General features: G+C 40.4%; 1 protein-coding gene across 4 annotated transcripts; it reads right to left on the bottom strand.

Annotated features, from left to right (window-relative positions):
* Window positions 1-91: 91 nt before the first annotated feature.
* On the bottom strand, window positions 92-27,013 carry ACOT9 (acyl-CoA thioesterase 9). 4 transcript variants are annotated; one of them, XM_069463237.1, is made up of 16 exons: window positions 26,983-27,013; window positions 21,654-21,751; window positions 20,608-20,634; window positions 19,921-19,966; window positions 17,187-17,357; window positions 16,901-16,938; window positions 12,086-12,169; window positions 11,607-11,710; window positions 6,279-6,352; window positions 2,743-2,810; window positions 2,114-2,225; window positions 1,861-1,951; window positions 1,598-1,683; window positions 1,095-1,182; window positions 792-942; window positions 92-358 (listed from the first exon to the last, which is right to left on the bottom strand). In XM_069463237.1, the coding sequence occupies exons 5-16, from the start codon at window positions 17,339-17,341 to the stop codon at window positions 270-272; spliced, it is 1,140 nt and encodes a 379-aa protein (XP_069319338.1). In that variant the 5' UTR covers window positions 17,342-17,357; window positions 19,921-19,966; window positions 20,608-20,634; window positions 21,654-21,751; window positions 26,983-27,013; the 3' UTR covers window positions 92-269. The 4 variants fall into 4 exon arrangements, with proteins under 4 accessions (XP_069319338.1, XP_069319334.1, XP_069319335.1 ...); XM_069463233.1 differs by lacking the exon at window positions 26,983-27,013 and adding an exon at window positions 25,548-25,678; XM_069463234.1 differs by lacking the exons at window positions 20,608-20,634; window positions 26,983-27,013 and adding an exon at window positions 25,548-25,678 and having other exon boundaries at window positions 21,645-21,751.
* Between the last annotated feature and the right edge of the window lie 153 nt (window positions 27,014-27,166).

Genomic DNA, 27,166 nt, shown 5'->3' with positions numbered 1-27,166 from the left:
TGCCCTAATTCCTTCAGCAGATGGGATGCAACAAGGTAGGTTCACAATTAAAACTGTTTTTAAAGTATTTATTGTTTAATAATTCTTTCTCCCCTCAGCCCCATCCAGCCACACCGTCATTCTGCTTTTGTGATCACCCTAAAAGCTAAATACATTCTCCTTCTCAATGGAGGATGGGAAGCAAACTAAAATCAATACACTTGATTGGGCCTTCATCAGGCACCACGTCACTGCAGGTGGAGTACTGGTTTTCAACAAGTGAGGTTTTCCTAGGGTTCCATAAAGCAGTCCTTTCTCAAGGTCACCGGGATGCTCATGGAGTTGAAATGCCGCTGCCCATCTAAATACAACATGGACTCTGAAACACAAGAAACATTACCCTGGAGAAACTTGCAGCACCTTAGAAAATCATTACACAAACACAAGATTACTTGGGACGACTGGGACGGAATGAGGTACACTGTTGGGCCAGGGTTGTGCAACATTCGCAAGGGAGCAGGCCATCACTCCTGTCCCTTTCCTTTGGCTAGACCAGTTTTGGGCTACCAGTGGCTACTTGCAGCTGGCATCAGCCCTGAAGACAACAGCCAAGTGGGCAGAGCAGCAACAGCTGCCTGAGGGCTACAAGGTATCTTTGGCCTTCAGGGCTGTAGAATCTTAAAAGCGAAATCTCCTAAAGACATGCTCTTATGCTGACAGGCATCGATGTACTTCCCACAATGATTTAAAAGGAGAAAAATTTCTTTAAAAGTTCTTCCCTTCATTAGGGAAAAGCAATAATCCCTGCTCACCTCCATATGTTCTGGGAAAAACCAAGGGCACTTCTTTTTCCGACATGAAGGTGAAATGAAAGACATTGGTGGTCACATGCTCTGTATCCTGAAAAGAGGCCACCTCAGTGTGCACTCTGACTTGAATGTAATTGTTCTGAGTAAAACATACCTAACAGATTACAGACAATATAGTTAGTCAATTGCATTAGAAAGGGGGGAAAAAGCAGTCATAAAAGAAACAGTGCTTTTAGGATATCGAAACTTCTCTTTGAGGTACAAATGGCAACAAAATTGTATTTCATCTCTCAATCACACACCTACCTGCGAAGAAAGAAAGAGCAATGAGCCAACTTCAACAGGTTTCTGAAACATGATGTCATCAACTGCCACCACAAATGCTCGGGAACCACTATTGGGGAACAGCAGAATCAGGGGTAAGTTTCAAAATTCAGATGATCTCAATTTTCCCCCTAATAACCAGCTGAAGCAAAATAAAAATGAAGAATAAACTTTGAGAAGGGGAAATGACCACAGCAGCAAGGAATGGTAAGAGACGCCACTATGATCAGACCAGGGCAAAATTCACTCTTTTCCCTTCTACATATTACCATTGTGTTTTCTCAGTAGTTCTTTAATGTGCTAACTTACAAAGTTGCAGCAACAGCCTTCTAAAATGAAGACCAAACCCAGCTGATATCAGTGTGGTATTCGTTTAAAAACATAACATATTCCCAAACACATCCAGACTGGCCCAAAATGTTTCATTTCAGGGGGATGGTATAAATTGCTTCTCAGAAGTTAAGACTGCCTTAAATCTAACTCACCTGAAACTACAAGCAGTAACCCATGCAAGTTCATATGCTTTCCTCATAAGGAAACCACCAAAGATCCGATTGAAAATGTTCCGCTCCTACAGGACATAAAATAAATTATGAATAAATACAAACTTATGGCCACCCTCTTATACAGAACAAAGGAATTAACAATGCCACAGAACGAAGGTCAGTTTAAAGGTATGTCAAATCTTGGACAACTATCATGAATGCAAGCTATTCTATTCAGAAGATTTCTCACTAAATTACAATACCTGAGGGTGGCAAATTTCCAAGCTCTTCAGTTTTGAATTCTCCATCCACACTGCATTAGGGGGCAAAATTCGACTCTGAAAACTTATAGTCCTGTACAAATGGACATTTGTAAAACCCTGTTAATGCCATGGTTTCACTATTAAAAAGTAAAACATTTGCAAACAACTCCCAATACACTCAGGCAAGCGTGGCTTTGGAGAAGGCCAAGGTTTAAATGCTTTCCCAACTTGGAATCTCACCATCTTAACTTACTTTGGATCCAGCGTGTTAAGAAACATCTCATGTATAGTGGTCTTCTCCTCAGTGCTAGGAGCCATTTTCAATAATGACACAGAGCTGAAGGCAATTCTTCTCCCCTTGTTCACTGGAACATGTGAGAGTAAGGAGCAATGATCAGGACAGTCACACTATATAGCACAGGGCGTCCTGACCTGGGGTGCCTTGGATCCTACAAAGGCCGTATTTCAAGATTTCAAAATCCCACCAGAAATTTTATAAATACCCAAGAGAAGGCATCAGAGGCCACATAAAACTTCCAGTGAGTCTTTGCTTTCAGATGAAAATTATATCAACTCAGTCTGAGACCACTTATTATCATCCTGATCTAGAATCCTGACCGGTAGTTATCCCATTAAGATGCATTTCCCATTTCATTAAAACTGAGAAAACAAATTACTTCACTTAATAAATATTGTCTAATCAATAAAACTGTTCAAAGTATGGACTCCAAAGAACAAAAAATATTTTTAATTTCAATAAATTCTTGAAATGAGTAAGACATTGACTGGTATGAAGAGTCCATATATGAACTTAAATAATCTCTTGTGCAGTATAATTAATGTGCTTTTCAATTGTCTCTTAGTATAAACAAATTAATGTACATTCTCCTTGTTTAAAGAGCTCTTCTTCCTCTGGGCTTTCAAGGATGAGTGGATTTACAAATGCTGGCCTGAAAAAAAAAAAAGAAAAGAATACAGTTTAAGTTAAGATGTGCCATTATCTAATAAAACTTGAAGATGAACAATTACCTGCTAGTTTTAAAGTCTTCTGCTGTTCATTTTGGGTAATGTTTACTGCCTGCCTCACATGTGAACACGGGAACAATTAGAGCCTTCTGATTACAGACTTACCTGTACACTAGAAAGTTCACATTATAAAAAGGATACTGCCACTTGCCAAAACATTTTACCTGTGTCTAATCACGAGGAAACAGTCAAATACAGGTTGTAGAATATACTATAAGACAACTGGCTTGGACTTTTCAAAAATGTTGATATCTTAAAAGACAGTAAATGTGTGTATTTATAGACTCCTAAGTCAAATTTCTGATACAAATGAGATTTCCCATAGGCTGCTAGACTGTCCTGTGCAAAGAGCAATGTCATTAGCATTCCTTCCCACCCCACCCCCATAACTAGATAGTTTCAGTTTTGGATGCTTTGGGTATAACTGTTGTTAGGAACCAAGAATTTCATTTAAGACAGAAAAGATAAAGTCAAATAAGTTGAAGTCTATGTGGTTAAATGTGACTTGGAAATGACCATATAAACGCATGAGGTTTTTGTTTGTGTTAGCATACATCTAGCTCTGTCCAATGCACAGTTCCAGTGCCCAGATTTTGGCATCTAAATACCAGTTCCCACTAAAAGGAACCATAGAACTCCTTGGAGAAATGGCTAATTCCAAGCCTGGGGCAGGAAATGTGTAAGATAAGCCCCAGACATCATGCTGTAGCAAAGCAAGAAGGTATCAAACACTAACAGAGATAGGTAGAAATGACACAGGAGCCAGCTTAGAAGGTGTCCCCACTGACCAAAGATGGTGTACATTGAGCATCAGCAAGAATAGTGACTATAATTTATTGAAATACTTGTAATATGTATTTTTTGGTGCCATGACTCTGATATGAATGTGTAAAATATTAAAATCATGTCTTCACAATGATACCTTTCTAAAAAGCCAAAAAAGTAGGAAAATCATATCATCACTAGCTAGTGAACCACCTCCTTATTCTGAAAACATGTAAATAAAAGGCAAGAATGGCGGGGCACAATGGCTCATGCCTGTAATCCCAGCACTTTGGAAGGTCAAGGTGGGAGGATCGCTTGAGCCCAAGAGTCCAAGATCGGCCGGGCGCGGTGGCTCACGCCTGTAATCCTAGCACTCTGGGAGGCCGAGGTGGGCGGATCCTTTGAGCTCAGGAGTTCGAGACCAGCCTGAGCAAGAGCGAGACCCCATCTCTACTAAAAAATAGAAAGAAATTATATGGACAGCTAAAAAATATATATATAGAAAAAATTAGCCGGGCATGGTGGTGCATGCCTGTAGTCCCAACTACTCGGGAGGCTGAGACAGGAGGATCCCTTGAGCCCAGGAGTTTGAGGTTGCTGTGAGCTAGGCTGACGCCACGGCACTCACTCTAGCCTGGGCAACAAAGTGAGACTCTGTCTCAAAAAAAAAAAAAAAAGAGTCCAAGATCAGCCTGGACAACATAGTGAGACCCCCATCTCTATAAAAAAAAAATAAGAAAAATTAGCCAGGCATGGTGGTGCATGCCTGTAGTCTCAGCTACGTGGGAGGCCGAGGTGAGAGGATTCCTTGAGACCAGAAGTTTGAGGCTGCAGTGAGCTACAATTGCGCCACTGTACTCTAGCATGGATAACAGACCAAGATCCTATTTCTAAAAATAAATAAATATATAAATAATAAAAAGGCAAGAATGAAGCATTGGTCCTGACTTTCCTTTACAAACCAAATTGCCCTGCTTGATAAGGAAAAGCTCTTCTTCACAGAACTCCAGCTAATAAATGTAGAGGGAATGACAGAACTTTAGAATCATTTTATACCCCCTAATGAAAATGATTAAAGCAATAATCAGCAGTGGATATTAAAAGCATTGGAAAAAGACTGATGAGAAACTAGCTATTTGCAGGTTGACAAAGTACACCCTGTAGATTTGTTGCTGATCAGAAGAGGAAAAACTAAACGTCACAATGGAGAGGTTAGGCTGTCACTACTTGAACCCACACATCTATCTTAGCATCACTGTGAATAGGACAACCTACACCTCCTGATAAGATACAATATGAGATGTAATACAAGATATATAGTATTACCTATGTAGTACTCTCGCCAAATATGCTCAACCTGAATCTAATACAAGGCTTTAGATCTAATTTCAATTTATAGAAAAACGGGCCAACAAAAAAAAAAAACCCAAAACACCATGAGGAAGCAATTAAAACAAATCCAGGAAGTGGGACACTGTATAGATCCAGCCTTTCAACAAGTTGTTAATATGAAACAATAAGGGGTCAGTGACGACATACATCTATTCTGGATTTAAACAGATGTAATAGGTTATACAACTCTGTGAATATACTAAAAGCCATTATATTGTACATTTTCGGTGGGTGAATTGTATGGTATGTGAATTATATCTCAATAAAGCTGTTACCAAGGCCGGGCGCAGTGGCTCACACCTGTAATCCTAGCACTCTGGGAGGCCGAGGCGGGTGGATCGCTCGAGCTCAGGAGTTCGAGACCAGCCTGAGCAAGAGCGAGACCCCATTTCTACTAAAAATAGAAAGAAATTATCTGGCCAACTAAAAATATATACAGAAAAAATTAGCTGGGCATGGTGGCGCATACCTATAGTCCCAGCTACTCGGGAGGCTGAGGCAGTAGGATCACTTAAGCCCAGGAGTTTGAGGTTGCTGTGAGCTAGGCTGACGCCACGGCACTCACTCTAGCCTGGGCAACAAAGCGAGACTCTATCAAAAAAAAAAAAAAAAAAGCTGTTACCAAAAAAAATAGACATGAGAGACATAAAACTCTAATGTAATATGTGGACCTTATTCATTTTGTTTGTTTATTTGTTTTGGTTTTTGTTTTTGAGACAGGGTCTTGCTCTGTTGTTAGAGCTAGAGTGCAGTGGTGTCATCATAACTCACTGCAACCTCAAACTCCTGGGCTCAAGCAATTCTCCCACCTCAGCCTCTCGAGTAGCTGGGACTACAGGTGCACACCACTATGCTCAGTTGATTTTTTAATTTTTTGTAGAGGCAGGGTCTCACTATGTAGCTCAGGCTGATCTTGAACTCTTGGCCTCAAGCGGCCCTCCCACCTTGGCCTCCTAAAGTAATGGTAATGTAGTTATTTAAGAGAATATCCCCATTTTTAAAAAGATGCCTACATTAAAGTATTTAAGGGTAAAATGTTATTATGTCTGGGATTTGCTTTAAAATATTATAAATTTTCTTTAAAAAAAAAAGATGAGACCAAAAAATGGCAAAAATGTTACAATTAAAAATGTTAAGCCCAGGTGATGGGTATAATAAGACATTATAATCTCTCCCCAGTTTTATGTATCTTTGACATTCATCAAAATAAAGAATTATGAAAAAACAGCAATTACCCTTTATTTTCAGAATCACGAGCCACCATTACAAACGTTGCATCCAAAACAGGACTAAATTCATCACCATGCAACTAAAGAACAAAGGAAAGAAAATGCAGATATGAGAAATGCATTCAGTGGGAAGACCTACTACAATTCTAACAAACAGCATGCATGCTTTGAAAAAGTATGAAATTGGAAAAAGGGGAGAAGTGCACTCATTAACCACCCTCTGCTGAGGGCCTACCCTGAGCCAGGCACAGCAGCAAGTTCTGAGAATGGCAGGATAACCAAGGAGCCTGTGGTCTAGCAGAGGAGTAATGCACCTCAAAACCCAGACAGTGTACTGTGCGAGAAGTGCTAGGATGGGCTTTGGAGCTGTGCATGACTGGGACCCAAGGGGAAGGGTCACAAAGGGCATCATCAGCATTTAACTTGCCCACATTCTGCAGAACCTGGACTTCGTCAGGGCCTATCTGTCCTCCCAATGGCACACCTACTCAAATAGACCACCTATCCAAATGGACCTCCTACCAGGCTCACAGACACTGCTATTTTCATGGAACTGTAGTGTGCCAACTACCAGCACGTGTTTATGTCTCCTTAGCCAAGCATAGGAGCCCCCAGGAAGGGGTGAGAACAGAAATTATTCTATGGATTAAGTTAAATACAGGTTGAATATCTCTAATCCAAAAATCCGAAATACACCAAAATCCGAAACTTTTTGACTGCCGACATGATGCTCAAAGGAAATGCTCATAGGAGCATTTCGGATTTTGAATTTTTGGATTAGGAATGCTACATCAGCAAATATAATGCAAATATTCTGAAATCAGAAACACTTCTCGTCCCAAGCATTTTACATAAGAGATACTCAACCTGTATTTACGATGCGCAGGTTTCTGAGGTTTTAAGGTGTTTCTTTCTCTCCCTAGAAGTTTGTATTTCCTGGAAAGTCATATCATAAAGTAGTGACAGAAATACTTATAGCCTGAGGGTATACTCAGTTCCCTCTTCAACAAATAATACAAGCCTCATCACTACAGCCTGTTCAGGCCCTTACTGCCTTCCCCCCACCCCCCGACTGCATCCCCCTCAACTGTGGGGACAGTCTCATCAATCTCATGCCTCTGGCCTATTCAAACCTTTCACTAGTTCCTCTTTTCTTCCAGCATCTGGGCTAACTCTGTGATAGCATGGCATATAAAGCCCTCCACAACAGAGCCCAGGATTTCTCTCCAGTTGTTCACCAAACACTGCCCTCATGCCTGCACCTTTTTCTCTAGCCACAGCTAACAGTAGACAGGTCCTGGGGTGTAGCAGGCTGTTGATCACTTCCCATCTGTGCCTTGGCTTAATGCCTTCCTCAGCGACCTCACTCTTTAAGACTCTCCTCTCCTCCCCTGCCCCAACCCCAGGCCAAGTTCATCATTCCCTCCTTCATTCGGCCACCTTAATGGAAACAAAATGGTTCCAAGGAACCATTCCTTGACAGTGGTTCTCAATGTAAGAGAAGTAGATACCACCCCTGTAGGGGGCATTTGGAAAAGTGTAGAGGTATTTTTGGTTGTCACATGACTTGGGGGGCATTTATGGGAGGGTGTAACCTCGCTATGCAAGGAACAGGCCTGCAGAACAGAGAATTTTCCCACATAAAATATCAACAGTATCTCTATTGAGAAATACCGCATAATAATATACTATGTCATAATTGTTTATTCATGTGGCTGTCTCTCTGCTGCACCATGAGCTCCCTGAAGACAAAGACCATTTTCTTCACATTTATATCCCCAGCACTTAGCACAAAGACTGGCTCATAGCAGATCGATGTTTGCTGATGAATGAATGAGACAGGTAATTCTTGAGCACTACTAGAATGTAAACTCCAAGAAAATGGAACTTTGTCTGTTTTTCTCACTGCTATATGCCTAAGCACATAATAGGTGCTCAATAAATAATTGCTAAATGAATGTGACATGAATGGATGTCAGAAAGTGGGCTAGATGACTTAAACCCAGGTCCTGTGGTTGAGGAGCATACAGTCTAGGGGAAGAGAAAAGACATGTTTGTACACAGCTCTGGAAGACAGAGAGTAGCAAGTGCCAGGAGAGAGGGTCAGAGAAAGAATACCAAGGAAGTGGTCCTGGGGAAGGAACGGGTGCTACAAGCTGGAAGGATCAGGGAAGAGGTCAAGCATGAAGTAACCCCGAAACACAGGAGGAAGGAATGAAGATATGCAAAGCCAGAGCACAAGGCATTTCAGGCAAAAGAAGCATAAGCAATGATACTCATTCCCTCACTCACTACAGGTTGAGTATCCCTTATCTAAAACGTTTGAGACCAGAAGTGTTTTTGGATTTCCAATTTTTTTGGATTTGGGAATATCTGCATTAAATACTTACCAGTTGAGCATCCCAAATCCGAAAACCCAAAATCCAAAATGTTCCAATGAGCATTTCCTTTGAGCTTCGTGTCAGTGCTCAAAAAGTCTCAGATTTTGGAGCATTTCAGATTTCAGACATTCGTTACTCCACTTGTATTTAAATTATGGTTTATTATAATAAATATCTACTGGTGCCAAGCACTAGGAATGCAAAGATGAAAAACTCCCTATTCTTAGGAAGCTTAGCATCTAGCTGTGAGCACCAAGAAGGTACATAAACAGTAAGTCGAAGGGAATATAGTTGGAAAGGCAGGTTGGAGCTAGTTTATGGAACACCTTGGATCCTAATTAGTCAAAGAAGTTTAGACTTTAATCCAAAGATAACACATGGTCACTGAAGGTTTTTGAGAAGGGGAGTGATATGACTCAAGATCAGCTTTGGAAGATTTATCTAGTAAAATTAACAGACAATGGACAGACTAGAGGGAGGCAGATTAATTAAAAGGCAGTTAAGGCACTCAAACAAGAGGCAGTGAGGACTTGGATACAACAAGGGCCAAGGGGATGGGAAAGAAAGGATTCTGGTGAGTTGCTGTGAGTGATGAATTTGCAAGACTTGACAAAAGTCTTGCAATGGGAATTTGCATGGGAAAAGGAAAAATTAAAGCTGTCACAAAGGTTTGGAGCTGAGGGGAAACAGGAGGCTGGCAAAGGGGAGACTGGAGAAGGATCAGGATCTGATGCATTCAGTTTGGAACGTACTGAACTTGAGGTAGCAGCGGCACATCTAGGTGGAGAAATATAACGGGCACTCAGAAAGGTAGGTGTGAAGGTCAAGCCTAGAATAAAGATTTGGGACCACCTCAATAGTACTGATAATAAATTATTGGCAACCATGGTTACTATGTGACAGGCACTGTACCAAGTACTTCACATGAGTGGGCATTTTTTTTCTCATTTCTCCTTATCACAACCACATAACATGATACTGTGACTATTTTCATACCACACTTGAGAAAACAAGAGGCTCAGAAAAGGTAAGTAGTCACATGGCTAGCAAGCAGCAGAGCTGGGATTAGAACCTACCCAAACCAGAGGTAGAGTACTTATCCCCATGCCACCTGTCTGGAATAGAAAGGATTACTCAAGTCATGAGTTATTAGTCAAATGGCCAGTGAGGAATGCAAATTTAAAACAAAAGTGTTTACTTGTCTGATGTTGATTTTCACTGGCTCTCTCTTTCAATAATTCCTGTATCTCTTTTCAATTTATTTGTCCAAGATACAAATTGTCAAGATTTGCTAGAAAGCAGGTGCTATGCCAGGACTCTGCTGTGCATGGCACTGAATAAGCTAGGAATTAACCAAGAATGTTTTTTACAAGAGTGTGGACAAATCAGAGCAGCATCCCAGCAACTCTGTTTTATTTTAAAAACAGTATTACTGTCAGTTATATCAACATAAGACTTGAAGGATTCAATTACTTACATATAGTATTGAATAAAAAATACCTACCTGTTTTGACAAATAACTTTAATTACTACAGAGCAAGCTTCAGACTTTTTCTGAAGGCATGAAAATTTTTAACCAAAAGGTGAAATGCTTATAATTCCACAGCAGAAAAAAAAAATGCATCTGAATAACATATCTACTGAATACCCTGGCATAACTAAGTCATTCATTCTTAAATAAGTTTTCCACAATGAAATCTTAACATACTCTGAATTATTTGATTTCTGTGCTGTTACCTTCTTTGAGGTACTTTTTCTTGTCAAATTTCTTCATTTATTTGTAATAGCTATTCTGAGTTTTACTTATTAGAGGGGCTGTTGCTAACTGCTGTAATAGTCCAAATCATTGTTTACAGTTGAATTATGTGCCCCAAAAAGATACGTGGAAATCCTAACCCCCATACCTGTGAACATGACTCTATTTGGAAATAGGGTCACTGCAGACATAATTAGTTAAGGTGAAGTAATACTGAAGTAGGGTGGGCCCTTAATCCAATATGATTAGTGTCCTAATAAGAAGAGAAAAAACACAGAGACACAGACACATGAGACAACACCATGAAATAACGGAGGCAGAGACTGAATGAAGTGCTGTGGCTGCAAGCCAAGGAACACCACGGACTGCTGGCAAACCACCAGAAGCAAGGAAGAGGCAAGGAAGGATGCTCTTACAGGTTTCAGAGGGAGCATGGCTCTGCTGACACCCTGATTTTGGACTGCTAGCCTCCAAACTGTGAGATTATAAATTTCTGTTATTTTTAAGCCACCAGTCTGTGGTACTTTGTGGTACAGTTGCCCCTCGGTATCCACGGGTGATTGGTTCCAGGACTCCTCACAGATACCAAAATCCACAGATGCTCAAGTCCTTTAAATAAAATGGCATAGTGTTTCCCTATAATCTACACACCCTCCTGTATACTTTAAATCATCTATAGAGTACTTGTAATACCTAATACAATGTAAGTGCTATGTAAATAGCTGTTATACTGTATTCTTTTTTATTTCTATTTTTTATTGTTGTATTGTTATTTTTATTATTTTTTCCCAAATATTTTCAATCCATGGTGGGTTGAATCTATAGATGCAGAACTCACGGATACAGGGGTCCAACTGTACAGCAGCCTTAAGGAAACTAATGGTGATCAATCCCATGCATACCTAACATATCTTAGACTTTTATGAATTTCTCCTGTGCAAAACTAGAAATAAGCTCTTTAACATGGACCTGTATATGATTGTGAAGTAATAAATATTAAATGTAAATACCAAATAATGTTTTGTTCAGGAGGAAGATATTAATAACCCACCATGTGTGTGACACAAAGTTTTAACTGGTTTTCTAGAAGCGGTGAAAAATACACCTGCCTATGGATAGATAGGTAAATAAGCTTTTCTTGCACTGAGACTAGTTGGTTATATTTGAACAGTAGACAATCTTCAAGCACATATATACCTGGAACATCCGCATCTTCACTTCCATGGATGTCTTCCCAACCCAGCTAACATGGCCACTGAACTTAATGTCCTGTTCTGGGCTTAAGCTTTTCTTACACATATCTGCAAAACAGAAAATCAATCAGGGTCCAAATCATACCAAAAATTTTCTGTACTATAAATGGAAAATTTCATTTGAAATTATGGCAAATTGCACTACATTTATTTCTTAAAAACTAAAATAACTTTTTTGACATGCAGAAGAAATCTATATGTCTTTTTGAAAAATGCAGACAATGCAGAGAATATAAAAAATAAAACTGGAATCATGCAAAACCCTTCTACCTAATTATAATAAATATCTTGGTATATAGCACTCTAGGCATTTTCATATACATATATACCTTAAAATTCCCCATAAAAGGAGAATATTCCTTATAATCTCAAAAATTTAACTACTAAGAATTCTAAGTAGGCATAGAAAATGATATCACTTACCAATCCTGTCCACTAGGGCTGTAACTATCGATAAAGGAGACATCTTAACTGAAGGAATTTTGGTGTGCATGTAGCAAACAAGGACTGTAGGAAAAGAGGAAAGTACCAAATAAGGGAAAAGCAAAATTATTTCTCAACATTTACAATTTACTCCCTGAAATCCATAAAAAAGTCTTATCTTGTTTTGAAGACTCAACCCCTGATATTCCACTAATGATCTTATCCTAAGAACAAAGACTTATAAATTGAAGGGATTTAGTGATCTTCTAATCTGACTGCCTCCTCAATTTTAAATTTGTAAAGAAACCAAAGCCCAAAGCCCAGGCCCACCAAGTTGCTTGTAATCACCCCACAAATACACAGTGCCTAAATCAGAATAAGAACCCAGCACACGACTCTGACAGTATCAAACAAACATCTTCAGAAAAGAGAAACAAATCACAAGGACTCAACTACCTGTTCTCCTCCAGATTCTTTCCTAATCATGAAGCAATCATTTCACTCAGTTATCCCTGCTTCCCCGTAACACCCCCTCAGCTCCTACACCACCCAGTGGTTATCTGTATACGTCTCATATTTTAACAAGCATTTATATGTGCCAAGCATTGTTCGACATACCTTACAAATATCAATTAATTTAAAGCTGTATAATAATAATGTGTTTCTTGGCCTCCCTGCTTCCCCCATGATCCATTCAAATTTGTATCACCAACCCTCGGGATAGCATATGTGGCTCAATAAATATTTGCTAAGTGATAGTAAATCCTTCCATCCATGCACCTGCTAAGAGATACACTGAGGGAATGAGTGGCTAAAGGCAACAAACTCTATTTAAAAGCCTTTGTGGTGTTCAGAAATCAGGTGGGTCTGACCTATGGCAATAGCAATGGAAATAAAGAGAAAAGGTTCAAGAGCTAAGAAGGAGGTAGACTTGAATAAACCCAGGTTTCTAGCTTGGATGAGTGAGAAGGGTGTATTGATCATTGAAAAACAGGATACAGGAAGAACAGAAGGGGCCGTTTTCAACATGTCGAATTTGAGAAGCCTATTGTATATCCAAATGAAGATATCCAGTAGGCAGGAGGACAAACTGATTGTAACTCAGAAAAGCATGCCAGGAAATGTAGCTTCACAAGTAACTAAAGCACTGGGAGTAGATGAGATTATTTATAGAGAAATGTGCAAAGTTAACCTAAAAAAGGGCAGAAGACAAAACCTTGCAGATAACTGACATTTAAGGAATCAATAGAGAAAGAGGACCCCACTAAAGGAGACTGGGAAGGACCAGCCAGAGAGGCAGGAGGAAATGTCACCAAAGCCCAAGGATGAGTTGGATAATATTGGAAGCCACAAAGGGGTCAGGTAAGCCCTGATAAGTATCCATTAGACTGTGCAATAAGCGGGCCAATGGTGACCTAAGTAAAAGCAGTTTCAATGGCAGGGAGCAGCAGAAGCCAGAACACAGTAGACTGACAAATAACAGGATGGCAGGATATAGAAGCAATGAGAGCAAATGATTTTTCCAATTCTTTCTTGAAAGTTAGCTAGGAAATGAGAAAGAAAGACAGTTTGAGAACGTTATAAGGAAAGAAGATTTTACCCGTTTTTCATTTTAAGATGGAAGAACCTTGAATATGTTTCTAACTTGAAGGAAAAGTGAAGCCGAAAAAAGGCTCAGGATATGAGGGAGAAAGCATAGGTGATGTGGCACTTCCTTGAAGAAATGGAAAGATAGAATCAAGTGAACAGGTGAAAGGGACTGGCCAGCAACAGGAGGTAATGAGGAAAAAAGAGGGTAGTGGCAGGAGAGTTTGTGTGTGTGTGTGTGTGTGTGTGTTTGTGTGTGTGTGATTTTTAAAAGGCCAATAAGAATTTTTCACTGGGTTTATTTAATCTGGAGAAAAAAGTAGCTAGGTGTAAACCTAACAACAAGCTTGTATCTATATTTTAAAAATTATTAGGCTGGGCACAGTGGCTCATGCCTATAATCCCAGCACTTTGGGAGGCCAAGGCAGGAGGAATGCTTGAGGCCAAGAGTTTGAGACCAGACTGAGCAACATAACAAGACTTCCAGCTATACAAAAAAAAAGATAGAAAAATTAGCTGGGTGTGGTGGCATGTGCCTTAGGCCCAGATACTTGGGAGGCTGAGGTAGGAGGATCACTTGAGCCCAGGAGTTTGAGGCTGCAGTGAACTCTGATGACACCACTGCACTCTCACTCTAGCCCAGGCAAAAGCATGAGATCCTATCTCAAAAACAAAAGTTATTGGAGCCTTTCTTCAGATCTTTTCCCAACTGTTCAGTCCAAAAGTCATCAGGTAGGAGCAGGCAAGGTAGGCATGGTAGGGTGTTGCAACTTAATCAGGGTGAAGAGCGTATCTGCATGGCAGAATGGCCTGGCATGGGGTGTTAGAGCCCAAGTAGAGTGAAGAGGACATCCATGCAGAGGGGTGACAAGAGGGGCACAATGAGGAGGGTAACCCTGCAGAGGGGGACCTAGTGTGGGGTACCAGAGCCCAAGTGAGGTGAGGAGAGCATCCATGAGGGGTTAGGAGTGGCAGTTATAGAAAACTCGTTACATACAGGGGAACCGATCCAATATGCAAATCTATTAAGGATAATGGAGCCAGCTGGAGAAGGGAATTACAAATATGGAAAGGGAGGAAATAAGAATGTGGTATTTAACTGTAATTGGAGCTATCAGTGTGAACCCATGGTTTTCATATATACATAGATTCAGAAATAAACACAGGTGTATATGTATGCACATATATTTCCTAGCTCATCCACTGAGAGGGCATGGGAGCAGTGATACCCAGTAGCAATGACCACTCCCAACACACAGATCTCAGTTTCTAAATATCATTCTCCATTACAACAAACTAGGACCCCTTAGAGATTTGGCTGATTCTAGGACTGGGGCAGGGAAAGTACAAGATGAGCCTGGAATATCTTATTGTGCCAGAAAGTGAGGAAATGCTCAAAGAATAATGGGGACACATCAAAAGAAAAAAAACACAGAAGCTAGTCTGAAGGGAATGGGACAGTCCTGGGATGATTTGAGCCTCAAAATAGATAGTAGTACTCGCTTCGGTGGCACATATACTAAAATTAGAAATGATACAGAGAAGATAAGCAGTATAATTACTTTTTTAAAAAAAAGATAATAAGATATTATAACCCTGAGGTCCCCAAACCCCCAGGCCAAGGACTGGTACCAGTATGTGACCTATTAGGAACCAGGCCGCACATCAGGAGGTCAGCAGCAGGTGAGGGAGCAAAGCTTCATCTGTATTTACAGCTGCTCCCCATCACTCGCATCACCACCTGAGCTTTGCCTCCTGTCAGATTAGCAGTGGCATTAGATTCTGCATTATGGTGAGTTGTATAATTATTTCATTATATATTACAATGCAATAATAATACAAATAACGTGCACAATAAATGTAATATGTTTGAGTCATTCTGAAACCATCCCCTCAACCCTGGTCCATAGAAAAACTGTCTTCCATGAAACTGGTCCCTGGTCCCAAAAAGGTTGGGGACTTCTGTTATAACCCAGTCAATAGACTAGGAATCCCTGAGTCCATACTGATTTTAAAATAATAAATTGAAAGCCTGACGAGGAATGGGATATTTACAAGGTCTCAAAGTATTTTCCTACAAGGTACTTTTTTTTTTTTTTTGAGACAAGGTCTTGCTCTGTTGCCTGTGCTAGAGTGCAATGATGTCATCATACCTCACTGCAACCTCAAACTCCTGGGCTCAAGTGATCCTCCTGGGCTCAAGTGATCCTCCTGCCTCAGCCTTCTGAGTAGCTGGAACTACAGGTACACACCACCACACCCAGCTAATGTTTAATTCTTTTGTGTGGAGACGAGGTCTCACTATGTTGCCCAGGTTGGTCTCAAACTCCTGGCCTCAAGCAATCCCACCTTGGCCTCCCAAAGTACAGGGATTACAAGCATCAGCCACCACGCCCAGCCTCCTACAAGGTACTTATTAATTGCAAAGGAGAAAAGAATAACTTTACAGTGAAGAAGACTGGCAAACATCACCTTCATCAAGTAATCCAAGTTTATGTCATCAGTAATGGGACAAATCAAAATCATGTATCCCTCGATAGGGGGCAATAAGAACAGAACATCCCTTCTGTGACATTCCTGCCAAAGATGCATATCCCGAAGCTAATCATGAGGAACCAGCAGACAAACCCAAATTGAGGGACAGTCCACGAAAGAATTGGCCTGTAACCTTCAAAAGCGTCAAGGTCATGAAAGCCAAGGAAGGACTCAGGAACTATACCTGACAAGACAACTAAATGCAACATGTGATTCAGAACTAGATCCTTCTGCTATAAAGGACCGTCGGCAAAAGTTGAACTGGGCCTGAGAATTAGACAGTATAATGTATGTGTTAATTTCCTGATTTTGATGGTTGTGTTTTGGTTATGTAGGAGAATGTCCTTGTTTGTAGGAAATACATGTTAAAATATTTAGGGGTGATGTAGCATTGTGTCAGCAACTTATTCTCACATGATTCAGGGAAGAATGATTATACTGTATTTCCAAGTTTTCTGTAAGCTTACGACTCATTTTAAAAAGTTATTAGAAAGAAGGATTATTCAGATTATAACTCCATTAAATAGAAATCTACATTTACGGGAAAAAATTATGACAGTTCAGAAGTGGTAGATACCCTTCTTTTTCTGTGCTTTTAGAATATCCTCATCTGTGCAGGTTAAAGAATAAAAAAGGCTTTTCCAGTCATAAAATTCAATATATAACTATATCTATGAGAAATAATACAAGTACCTCCTAAGCTGTCAAGATCCTCAAGAATCCTGCCAAATCTGTGAAATAAAGCAAACTGTGAATTAAATGAAAATCATGATCTCCATTTAAAAATAAATAACATGCTTCAGGGTGATGAAAATGTTCTAAAATTGATTGTGGTGATGGTTGCACAACTCTCTGAATATACTAAAAGCCATGAAACTTCATACTTTAAATAGGTTAATCATATGGTATGAATTATATCTTAAAGTTGTTATAAAAAAAGGAAATAAAATAAAAACAAATAAAAATAGCACTGTGTTACCTTACTGTGTTTTGAACAGTCAAATACTTCTCTCGTAATTCAGGCTCACTGCCCAAAGGCAAGAGAACTTCGATATAACTGTCCTTCATTCTCCTGGGTAGCAGTCCTTTCTGTGACTCAGCCAAAAAACTATGAAGTAATTTTCTTTCTTCCATTGCCTTCACATGGTCTCTGAGAAAAAAGGAGACAAGATTCATAAAACAAGAGCCATGCTATCCCCCACAATTCCAGTGACACACAGGCCAGTCAGCTACCATCAAAGGAGGAAAGAGAAGGTCTGGGACCTACTTCACCTTCTCTTCCTTGCCTCCCTTTCCACCCACCACTTGGTAAAATTGAACATTTCTAGTAACATTTCTTATGCTTAAAAACATACTTAAAAGTGATATAGATAGACTCAAATGAACCATATATTCACCCTCATTAAAAAGTTTACTCAAATAGAATATTTGAAATCAAATTAAAAATCCAGAGATGGACACAATAGTATACATATGGGCTAAAGAACAGCATGGCTGCTCTGCTCCATATTTCCATTTCTCACCTGACAGTTCTTGGATTCTCTGTGCCCCAGCTCTATCTCTGCCTTCAATTTCAGGAAAGAGAGATAGAGGAGGACAAATGGACTATGTCCAAAGGAAGTATGGAAGGCAGAACAAAAGGTAAAGAGGAAGAGAACATGAAAAGGAGACAGGGAAGAAAAAGAAGAGAAGATTAAGGTGTAAGGGAAAAGAGAGACAAGGGGACAGGGAACTAAATGTTGACAATAACATCAACTAATACATCTTTCTAAGTTTAACTTATGAAGTATTATTGTCAGAAATGTTTGGCCTAGAAAAATTTAGGAGATAGAGGCAGGTACAAGTTAAATGGCACCAGGTAAATCCAGAATGTGGAACATTCTCAAGACAAATGGTTTGGCCTCTTTAAGGTCAAGCTCATTGCGGGGGAAAGGTAATTGTCAATTATTCTAGATCAGGGAAGAATAAAGAGTAATAATCACCAGATACAATATGCAATCCTTTATTGGATCTTTATGTTTTATTAAAAAGCTATAAAAATATTTTGGAAACAGTTGAAGAAATGTGAACATGGATGAGTAATACATTATCAGGGGATTACCGCCAATTTTACTACATAAGAGAATGTCTTATTTGTTGGAGATACATGAAGGCTGACTTTGTTTTATAAAAGAATATATTTATTTATTAGAAATGCATACCCTTGGCCGGGCGTGGTGGCTCACGCCTGTAATCCTAGCTCTCTGGGAGGCCGAGGTGGGTGGATTGTTTGAGCTCAGGAGTTCGAGACCACCCTGAGCAAGAGCGAGACCCCATCTCTACTAAAAATAGAAAGAAATTATACGGACAGCTAAAAATATATATAGAAAAAATTAGCCGGGCATGGTGGTGCATGCCTGTAGTCCCAGCTACTCGGGAGGCTGAGACAGGAGGATCGCTTGAGCCCAGGAGTTTGAGGTTGCTGTGAGCTAGGCTGACGCCACGGCACTCACTCTAACCCGGGCAACAAAGTGAGACTCTGTCTCAAAAAAAAAAAAAAAAAATGCATACCCTTAGAAAGGGATTTCCAAGAAAAAAAGAAAGAAAGAAAGAAATACTGAAGTGTCATGTCTATAATTTACTTAGAAAAGGTTTGGCCAGGCCGGGCGTGGTGGCTCACGCCTGTAATCCTAGCACTCTGGGAGGCCGAGGTGGGCGGATCGTTTGAGCTCAGGAGTTCGAGACCAGCCTGAGCAAGAGCGAGACCCCATCTCTACTAAAAATAGAAAGAAATTATATGGACAGCTAAAAATATATATAGAAAAAATTAGCCGGGCATGGTGGTGCATGCCTGTAGTCCCAGCTACTCGGGAGGCTGAGACAGGAGGATCGCTTGAGCTCAGGAGTTTGAGGTTGCTGTGAGCTCGGCTGACGCCATGGCACTCACTCTAGCCTGGGCAACAGAGTGAGACTCTGTCTCAAAAAAAAAAAAAAAAAAAAAAAAAAGAAAAGGTTTGGCCAATATATGTATGTTGGCAAATTTGGCAAAATGTTAATACGTATCAAATCCAGGTGGTGAGTATATAGGTATTCATTCTTCTACTTTTTAGTAAATTGAAATTTTTTTGTATAGTTTAAAAATAAGTCATTAGATAATTTCTATACCAACAATACATTATTGTATGTCTAGTGATCACTCGTGCTTTTTGTTTTTATCTCATTTTAGCCTCACAATTCTGTGCACCAAGAGGGACATGATCCTATTTTACAACAAGGAAATACTGAGAGAAAGAGAAAGATAATATGGGAGACTTGGCTAATTTTGAACTGACAAGAAGCAATAAAGGAGCCAAGTTGCATTAAATAGAAAAACCAGGAGACTCGGGTTCAAGTACCAAACCCTTATACTTAATCTGAGTTTCAGTTTCATCATGTGTAAAAAAGGAATAGGAACATATACCATAAGCACATCACAAGTTTTTTGTGAGAATCAGTGAGATAATATCCCTGAATGCACTTTGAAAAATGCAAAATACGTGTAAACCACATTATTTCATGATGATGCATCAACTGATGAGTATGTTGAAATGTTGATCTTTTCCCCCAAGTAAAAAAACTTCTCGACCCATCTCAAACACAGGGTTCCCCATCCCTACAATGGGATCATCAACTGAGTCTAAATATAGCCTTGCATAATACCTTAGGGATGAAAGAAATAACACAAAAATGCATACTTCCAGTTCGTAGAGGCTCCTACTATCTCCCGCAATTTATCTCGAACTGAAACAAAAATAAAGAGGTTACTCCATGAAACAAAGAATTAAGAGAAATGTATGAGAATTATGGCATTAAGCTCAAGAACTACGAAAAGCAATTCATGTATTCAAAAGATTTAAAGGTCCGTGAATTTTCATTTAATGCCACAACAAACAGCTCAGCGAAGGGATCAGGCCTCTGCTCCCTGAAAATCTGAAATAACTATTTTGTCTCCTTAAGTGCAGAAAAGAATACTTTTGTGCCAATCACTGGGGTTTATATAAACAAACAGAAAAGGATAGCTTAAATTATTCATCCAATGGGTTTATATCAGTGTTAGTAGACAACTCCCTTTATGAAAAACATATTATGAACAGGATCCCCATCTATCTTCTTATAGGCAATATTAGACCAAATTACTTAATTCAGGGATGAATAATAATATCCAAATCTGAGTCTCATTAGAACTGACTTCTCATATATTTATATTCTGCTAACTGTTAGAAAAGTTTAAGCCAGAAAAATGAAGCAAAGACTTAAATCAAGGTAAGGCAAAGAATGCAATCTAATTTTAGTTAATGCCTATGGCCCAAAAGTATAAAAGTATGTTAGTGCTAACAAAATTTAAGCACTTAAAAGCTGATAATACTAATTACCACACATACCATGATGCACACGTAAAGGTGGACGTTCTATATGGATAAAGGGAAAATCATTTAGAGAACCAACAGTCATTCAAAATTAAAAAATAAATCTATTGTATTTCAAACAATGTGTCGAGTTCATATTTTTTCTAGCACATATTCCAGTTATGGAAAATTAAATATAGCCATCCTTCGTCTTTGAATAACTAACTGATCAAAACCAAATATGGTTATATTAACACATACTTTAACTTTCATGAAAAAAAATGGTTGCTTTTTCTATCAAATAATTATGTATATACCATAAATTTGGTGTATACTCTAATTACAATTAAATCATAGAGAACTGCAAAAATAACCATTAGTAATTTAATCTTATTTCTGACTTTTAACTCCTGAGTTCCTTGAATAAAAGAATGGACAGAAAGTACCCAAAACAGTACATAGACTACTGATGCTCACTGACATAAAATGATTATTACTAGTTTAGTCAGTGTAAGAAGAGAGGCAGGTGCTGAGGACTAAGAAACAAAGATTTTAAATTTTATTTACATACACATGTACACACATGCAATTTATTTGGACCCTTTAAAGAAGTTACAGTTTTAATTATAATGAATACTCCTAAATTGATAAAAGACAATTCATAGTTTGCATATCATAGTAGTGATTGAAATTAATCTTAATTAAGCATGGATTAACAGGATCCCTCTAACAAAACTATGGTCTAGGAATGTTTACTTGGTACAACTAACAAGCCCATCTCTTACTCATGCATTAGGTCTCTCTTTTCCATTCCTTCAGAATCTACATATAGGTATTGGAAATCACTTAACTAAAAGAACTCAGTCCCCAAGGCTCTTAGGAACAATCATTCAAAATATGAATGTGATTGCTACCCAAAGCTATTATGCAACTATCCTGGTCATTTTATAAATTAGATGTTTACGAAAGATCTATCTTTAATATGCCTCATTTGCCCTAAACTATTGTTCTATACACCTCCCAAATAAAAGTAAAACAGGGTTTTTCACCACACAGGAATAAATGGTAAACACCATGCTTGCCTTCACGAATGTGGAAGATTCTCTGTTTCCCAGGGTCCTGGGATCCTTGAGTCAGTCCTCTGCCAGGAGTAAGCAGCCCCTTGTTCAAGGCACAAAGCCTATAAAACAAGATAAAACACACTCAGAGTAGGTTCCATGGCTTCTTCCCTAGCAACCTCAAAAACCTATGCTCCCTCCCAGAGTGTTTGGCCATACCATACCCTCAGTATATATTATCTTGTAGGACTCTGTAACTATTACACAAGTGTATCCATATTTGCATATGAGGCTACTCCATAAATCATCTCTCCAACTAGAGTAAACATTTCTTGAGAGCAGAAACCAATTACATAATTATCTACAAAATAAATAAAAGACGTCAACCAGGTTTAATAGATTTATTCTTGCTCTTTCTAATTTATTATTAAATAGTTTCAGAAGCCCAGAATCTATTCGGTAAACAACTGGGCAAATTAATTATGAACATTTATTTTGTTCTTTATTATCACACAATGTTTCCTCAATAAATAAGATAAACCCGGCTGGGCGTGGTGGCTCACGCCCGTAATCCTAGCACTCTGGGAGGCCGAGGCAGGAGGATCACTCGAGCTCAGGAGTTCGAGACCAGCCTGAGCAAGAGTGAGACCCCATCTCTACTAAAAATAGAAAGAAATTAGCTGGACAACTAAAAACACATAGAAAAAAAAATTAGCCGGGCATGGTGGCGCATGCCTGTAGTCCCAGCTACTCAGGAGGTTGAGGCAGAAGGATCACTTGAGCCCAGGAGTTTGAGGTTGCTGTGAGCTAGGCTAACGCCACAGCACTCTAGCCAGGGCAAAAGAGCGAGACTCAGTCTCAAAAAAAATAAAAAATAAAAAATAAATACTTCAGTCTTTTTGTTCTTGACCATCCAACTTGCATTTTCTCAGAACATGATTTGAATTTTCTTTTTTTTTTTCACTATTTCATTTTATGTATTTTCTGTAGGTTCAAATCCCTTACCAAAGGAAACGGAGTATGTATTCCTTCATTCTGCCATCTCAGAAACTAGCAACCTGCAACTGAATCTATCAAGTTTTAAAGAACATACTGGAAAAAACTAATCCTTTCTATTGCTACCATTATCTGAAAGAGCAAAAAAAAAAAAAAAATCACGCCCTCAATACATTAATTAGCAATTATAATAGATGCATTAAACATAGCCAATATAAGAAATGGGATCTGATTCTAAACAGCTAAATACTTTGAATACTCATCACAAACCAACAAAAGCTATATTATCAATGTCACATATTTGAGTAAATACACATATACACTGGAATTTTTGTTTTGTTATCCTAAGAAGTAGCATTTTTCTGAAGAGTATCCCATCCTGCCTGTGTGAGAGCCAGTATAGCATTGAGGTTAAGAGCTCAACCATGCTGCTTATTAACTGAGTGACCGTGGGTGAGTTACCTAACCTCTCTGAGCCTCAGTTTTCTCAACTGTAAATGGGGACAATAATAGTACCTATCCCATAGGATTGTCAAAAGGATAAAGAAGTGAACACATAGTAAACCCTTAAGGGCATGCCTAGTTCACTGACAAGTTCTCAAGAAACTTTAGCTATTATTATTCCAGAAAGTCATGCTTCTCCAAAGTCTCCCCTAAAGATCAAAAAGAACCAGAAATTTAGAAAGCATAAGCCAGGCACTATGATAGAACATCTCTGAATGTAGAATCAAATGGAGATGGTAAAGAAGGTAGTTGATGAACACAGAGAAACACTTGGGATTTATTTGGAAAATTATGGTCCTAGAGTCCAGTTCTTTGCATGTTGCCTTAAGAAATTTAGAAATGTATCCTTGTGGCATAAAAAAGGCACAATCTGAACACTTTTTTAAAAAATTGTTGCTTATACCAATAGGATATGGGTAACTTTTCACTACAATTTGGTATCTTATCTACTGATAATCTAATGAAAACTGTAGACCTGGGGGCGGGGCATGGTGGAAACACATCTTAGCTCACACACAAAATGGTATATACTATTTCAGGAGGTTCATAGACCACCCTCTTTTGACACCTCTATGGGCCCCTATATTAAAAAATTCTGATTCAAACCAACCTCCTGCAGAAACCGAGGCCCTAATTTAAGATGACTTTTCCCCAGTGCTAGTCAACTGACACATTGGCAGAGTCCAGACAGAATCCAGTTCCTCTGATCACCCCTCTAACATGCATGCGTGCACACACAAACACACACACACGTGCACACACCAGTTGCTTTTTTCACAATCTCAGGATACTTCCCTTACATATATGCAGCACTGAGGTGGAGGAGGTAGGAGAATGGTTTAATCAATACCAAACATTTCAGTACCTCAGGGTTACTGGTTTAACCCCTGATAAGCCCTCAGGGGTTTATATAGCAAAACCGCCGGGACTTCAGAAGAAACTGTCAAGAGGCCTTTGAGACACTGAGGTCCCAGGACCTCATGATTGAACCTTTCCAATGAAAGAAGATCAAGGAGCCCAACCTCTCCATGGCTTGCCTAGGGAGTCACAGAAGTCACCTGGAAGTGTGAATACAAATGACTTGTGGCTCAGTCCTGGGTTCCAAGCTTCGAGTGGGTGGCAAGGAAGAGTATTCAGTGCAATAACAGGCAATGCCACTCATATGCTCTCCACTCTGAGTGAATACTTCAATTTAGAGATTAAACAAAGTCAGGTGATTCCTGTGAGTCTGCAAAAGAAGCTACAAAAGTTGCCCACCACTCAAAAAACCTAATTATCTCTGTGTATTCATTTGTGAACTCTTTCTCTCACTTGACACTGACAGAGTACCTAAAGGCTCAAGGTTCAATAGGACTCAACAAGAAAGGAACGCAGGGTTATAGGTGAAGGTACATGCACAAGACTGTGGAGCTTGGTATAAGGCCTTTCACATCATGTCCAAGGCAAGCTAAAGTCGACTGTGGCCCTTCTTGTAACTACTTTCAATCTGTCTTCGAATAACGTAGCAAAGCTTTTTTGTAAAGTGCTGTGAACCAGAGAGGCAAAACTCTTTCAACTAATAACAAGGTTCCCAGGAACAGTGAGAGAGATCCAAGACTTCTGAGAGAACTGACACGATCAATGTCAGTCAGAAATACTATGTGCCACGTAAGAGGACAGGCCCACTGGCAGGAAGTGTGAGTCCCCTGGTATCCTTCCAGGCAGAAAACTTGGAAGGGCTGGTGTGCTCCGGTGAAAGGAGTTTGGAGAGAGCCAGACATGCCCCGGAATTTAAAGCCCTCAGGCCTGAACTTTCTCAGCTGGGAAGACTGCATATATAAAAAGGCATTCTCCTTGCTCAAGTGACCCAATCAAAGCACCCCAGCCCCTTACAAGGGGCTTTCTGCTCGTTAAAATTCAAATCGGCACCAGGGCCTTAGTCACAAAGTCCTAAAGCCCTAAGAGTCAAAAGGTGCCCTGCAATCTCTGCCATTGTCAGAGCCCAAGTGGGTCAAGCACTTAACCCTAAAAAATGTTCTCCAAAGAGGGCAAAGGGCTGGAAGTAATGTGGAACTATAACATACTGGCTTTCTGACAAGAGGCTACTCCAAAACTGTTACCAACCACAGCCCTGATGAGCAAAGAGAAAGGAATTTCAGGGAACACCCAACTTCCTCCCTTAAAAGTACTGCTTAGCTTTTAATATCAAGCTCCATGCCAGAAGTCGCTAAAGTGGGGACGAGATTCTCCCAACCCAAGGCCGAGGGGCCTGTCTCGAGGCGCGGTCATGGCGGGCGAGCGCCTCTCACCAAACCCAAATGCCTGTGCATTAGTTCCGCCCGCCCGTTTCTTCCGCAGCACCCAGCCGGGAGCTCTGAGGGAGGGCGTGGGCGCCCCCGGCCAGCGCCCTGCCAGGCCCCTCCATCCCCGGCTACCTACCGCAGGGCTGCCCGCCTCATCGCGCTAGGCTGCCGTGCACGCGGCTGGAGAACCGGGCCCCACAGGCCGGTCGGCGCAGGGAAACTAAGGCGCTCGCGTGAGCAGCAGACCGAACCTCACTCCTCAGGACCGGGCCCTCACAGTGAAGCAGCCCGGGAGCTGAGCCGCAGCCCGGGGGCGGGGCCGCGCCGTCCGGGGGCGGGGCCGCGCTGCTCCTGCCAGGCCCTGCGGGTTCATTGGCGCCAACCCGGAGTTCACCTCTACCGACCACCTCACGCCATCAGCTATGCGGGGCGTGTTGCTAAACGGAGGATCGGCCTATTCCGGGTTGAGTAGATGAACCACGCAGCACTGCTATGGCGTGACATGGAGCAAAGGTACGGCCTAGCCCCGTGGAACTTGTCTCGGTTATCCTTGAGCCGTGCCTCGGCTCCCAGTCTGTGTTTCTTGCCCTTGGCTTCAAAAAATCTCCTGGGCAGCTTTCCAAAATACGAATGCTTGGGACCCACCCTCTGGAGATTCTATTTAGTCATGGGTGCGGCCTGGGCTTCCAGATGTCTAAAAGTGCCCCCAGGATAAAAACTTACCAATTGGGTACAATGTACACTATTCTGGTGACAGGCACACACTAAAAGCCCTGACTTCAGCATTATACAATTCATCCATGTAACAAGAACACTTGTACTCTCTAATATTTTTTTTTTTTTTGAGACAGCGTCTCACTCTGTTGCCCGGGCTAGAGTGAGTGCCGTGGCTTCAGCCTAGCTCACAGCAACCTCAAACTCCTGGGCTCAAGCGATCCTCCTGCCTCAGCCTCCCAAGTAGCTGGGACTACAGGCATGTGCCACCATGCCCGGCTAATTTTTTCTGTATATATTTTTAGTTGTCCATATAATTTCTTTCTATTTTTAGTAGAGACGGGGTCTCGCTCTTGCTCAGGCTGGTCTTGAACTCCTGACCTCAAACGATCCACCCGCCTCGGCCTCCCAGAGTGCTAGGATTACAGGCGTGAGCCACCGCGCCCGGCCCCTCTCTAATATTTTGAAATAAAAATTATATATAAAAAAGAAAATATAGGAAAGAGAATAAAAGGTGTCTCTCAATCCAGAAAAAAATAAAATAAAACATAAAAGTGCCCAGGTGATGCTAATGTAACCAAAACTTGAGGACTACTGATCTAACGGGAAAAAAATTGTTCCTCTTCTAATTGAGGCCTGCCCCCAAAGTGTTTGACATCTTGGCCGACCTAGAGAGACTCTAGGCCAGAGAGTTTAAGATGATTTCACCCCGCGACTTGATTTCACTTTCATTCAACGAATTCTTGAGATGTTTTGCATTGCACCAGGCACGCTGTTGGCGCTGTTGTAGACGCTGGCGATGCAAAAAAAAAAAAAAAAAAACAGTGGACAAAAACTGCTGCCATTAGGGGACTTACCTTATAGGGAAGGAAAACAAATCCTCAAGCAAGTCAGCAAATAACACAATTTCAAACGTGGTAAAGCAGTCTAAAGAGGAAATAAAACAAGGTAATGAGAGGGGTCATTTGAGAATATATGCAAGTCTTGCTTTTCCTCTAAAGATGGTAATTTCCTAGGAGGCAAGGACCATATCATATGCTC

The sequence above is a fragment of the Eulemur rufifrons genome, chromosome 30, assembly GCF_041146395.1.
Source record: "Eulemur rufifrons isolate Redbay chromosome 30, OSU_ERuf_1, whole genome shotgun sequence".
NCBI classification, from domain to species: Eukaryota; Metazoa; Chordata; class Mammalia; order Primates; family Lemuridae; genus Eulemur; species Eulemur rufifrons.
Note: the sequence above shows the minus strand (reverse complement) of the source record. Positions and strands in the feature narration are given on the sequence as shown.

What these genes read in the sequence shown, in the direction of transcription:
- ACOT9 (XM_069463233.1), bottom strand. Translation starts at nt 25,567, where the DNA reads ATGAGGCGGGCAGCCCTGCG. An exon ending in AATCTTCCACATTCGTGAAG is followed by an intron (nt 20,635 to 21,653) that starts GCAAGCATGGTG and finishes TTATCCATATAG; the next exon opens with AACGTCCACCTTTACGTGTG. An exon ending in ACTGTTCAAAACACAGTAAG is followed by an intron (nt 16,939 to 17,186) that starts GTAACACAGTGC and finishes TTTATTTCACAG; the next exon opens with ATTTGGCAGGATTCTTGAGG.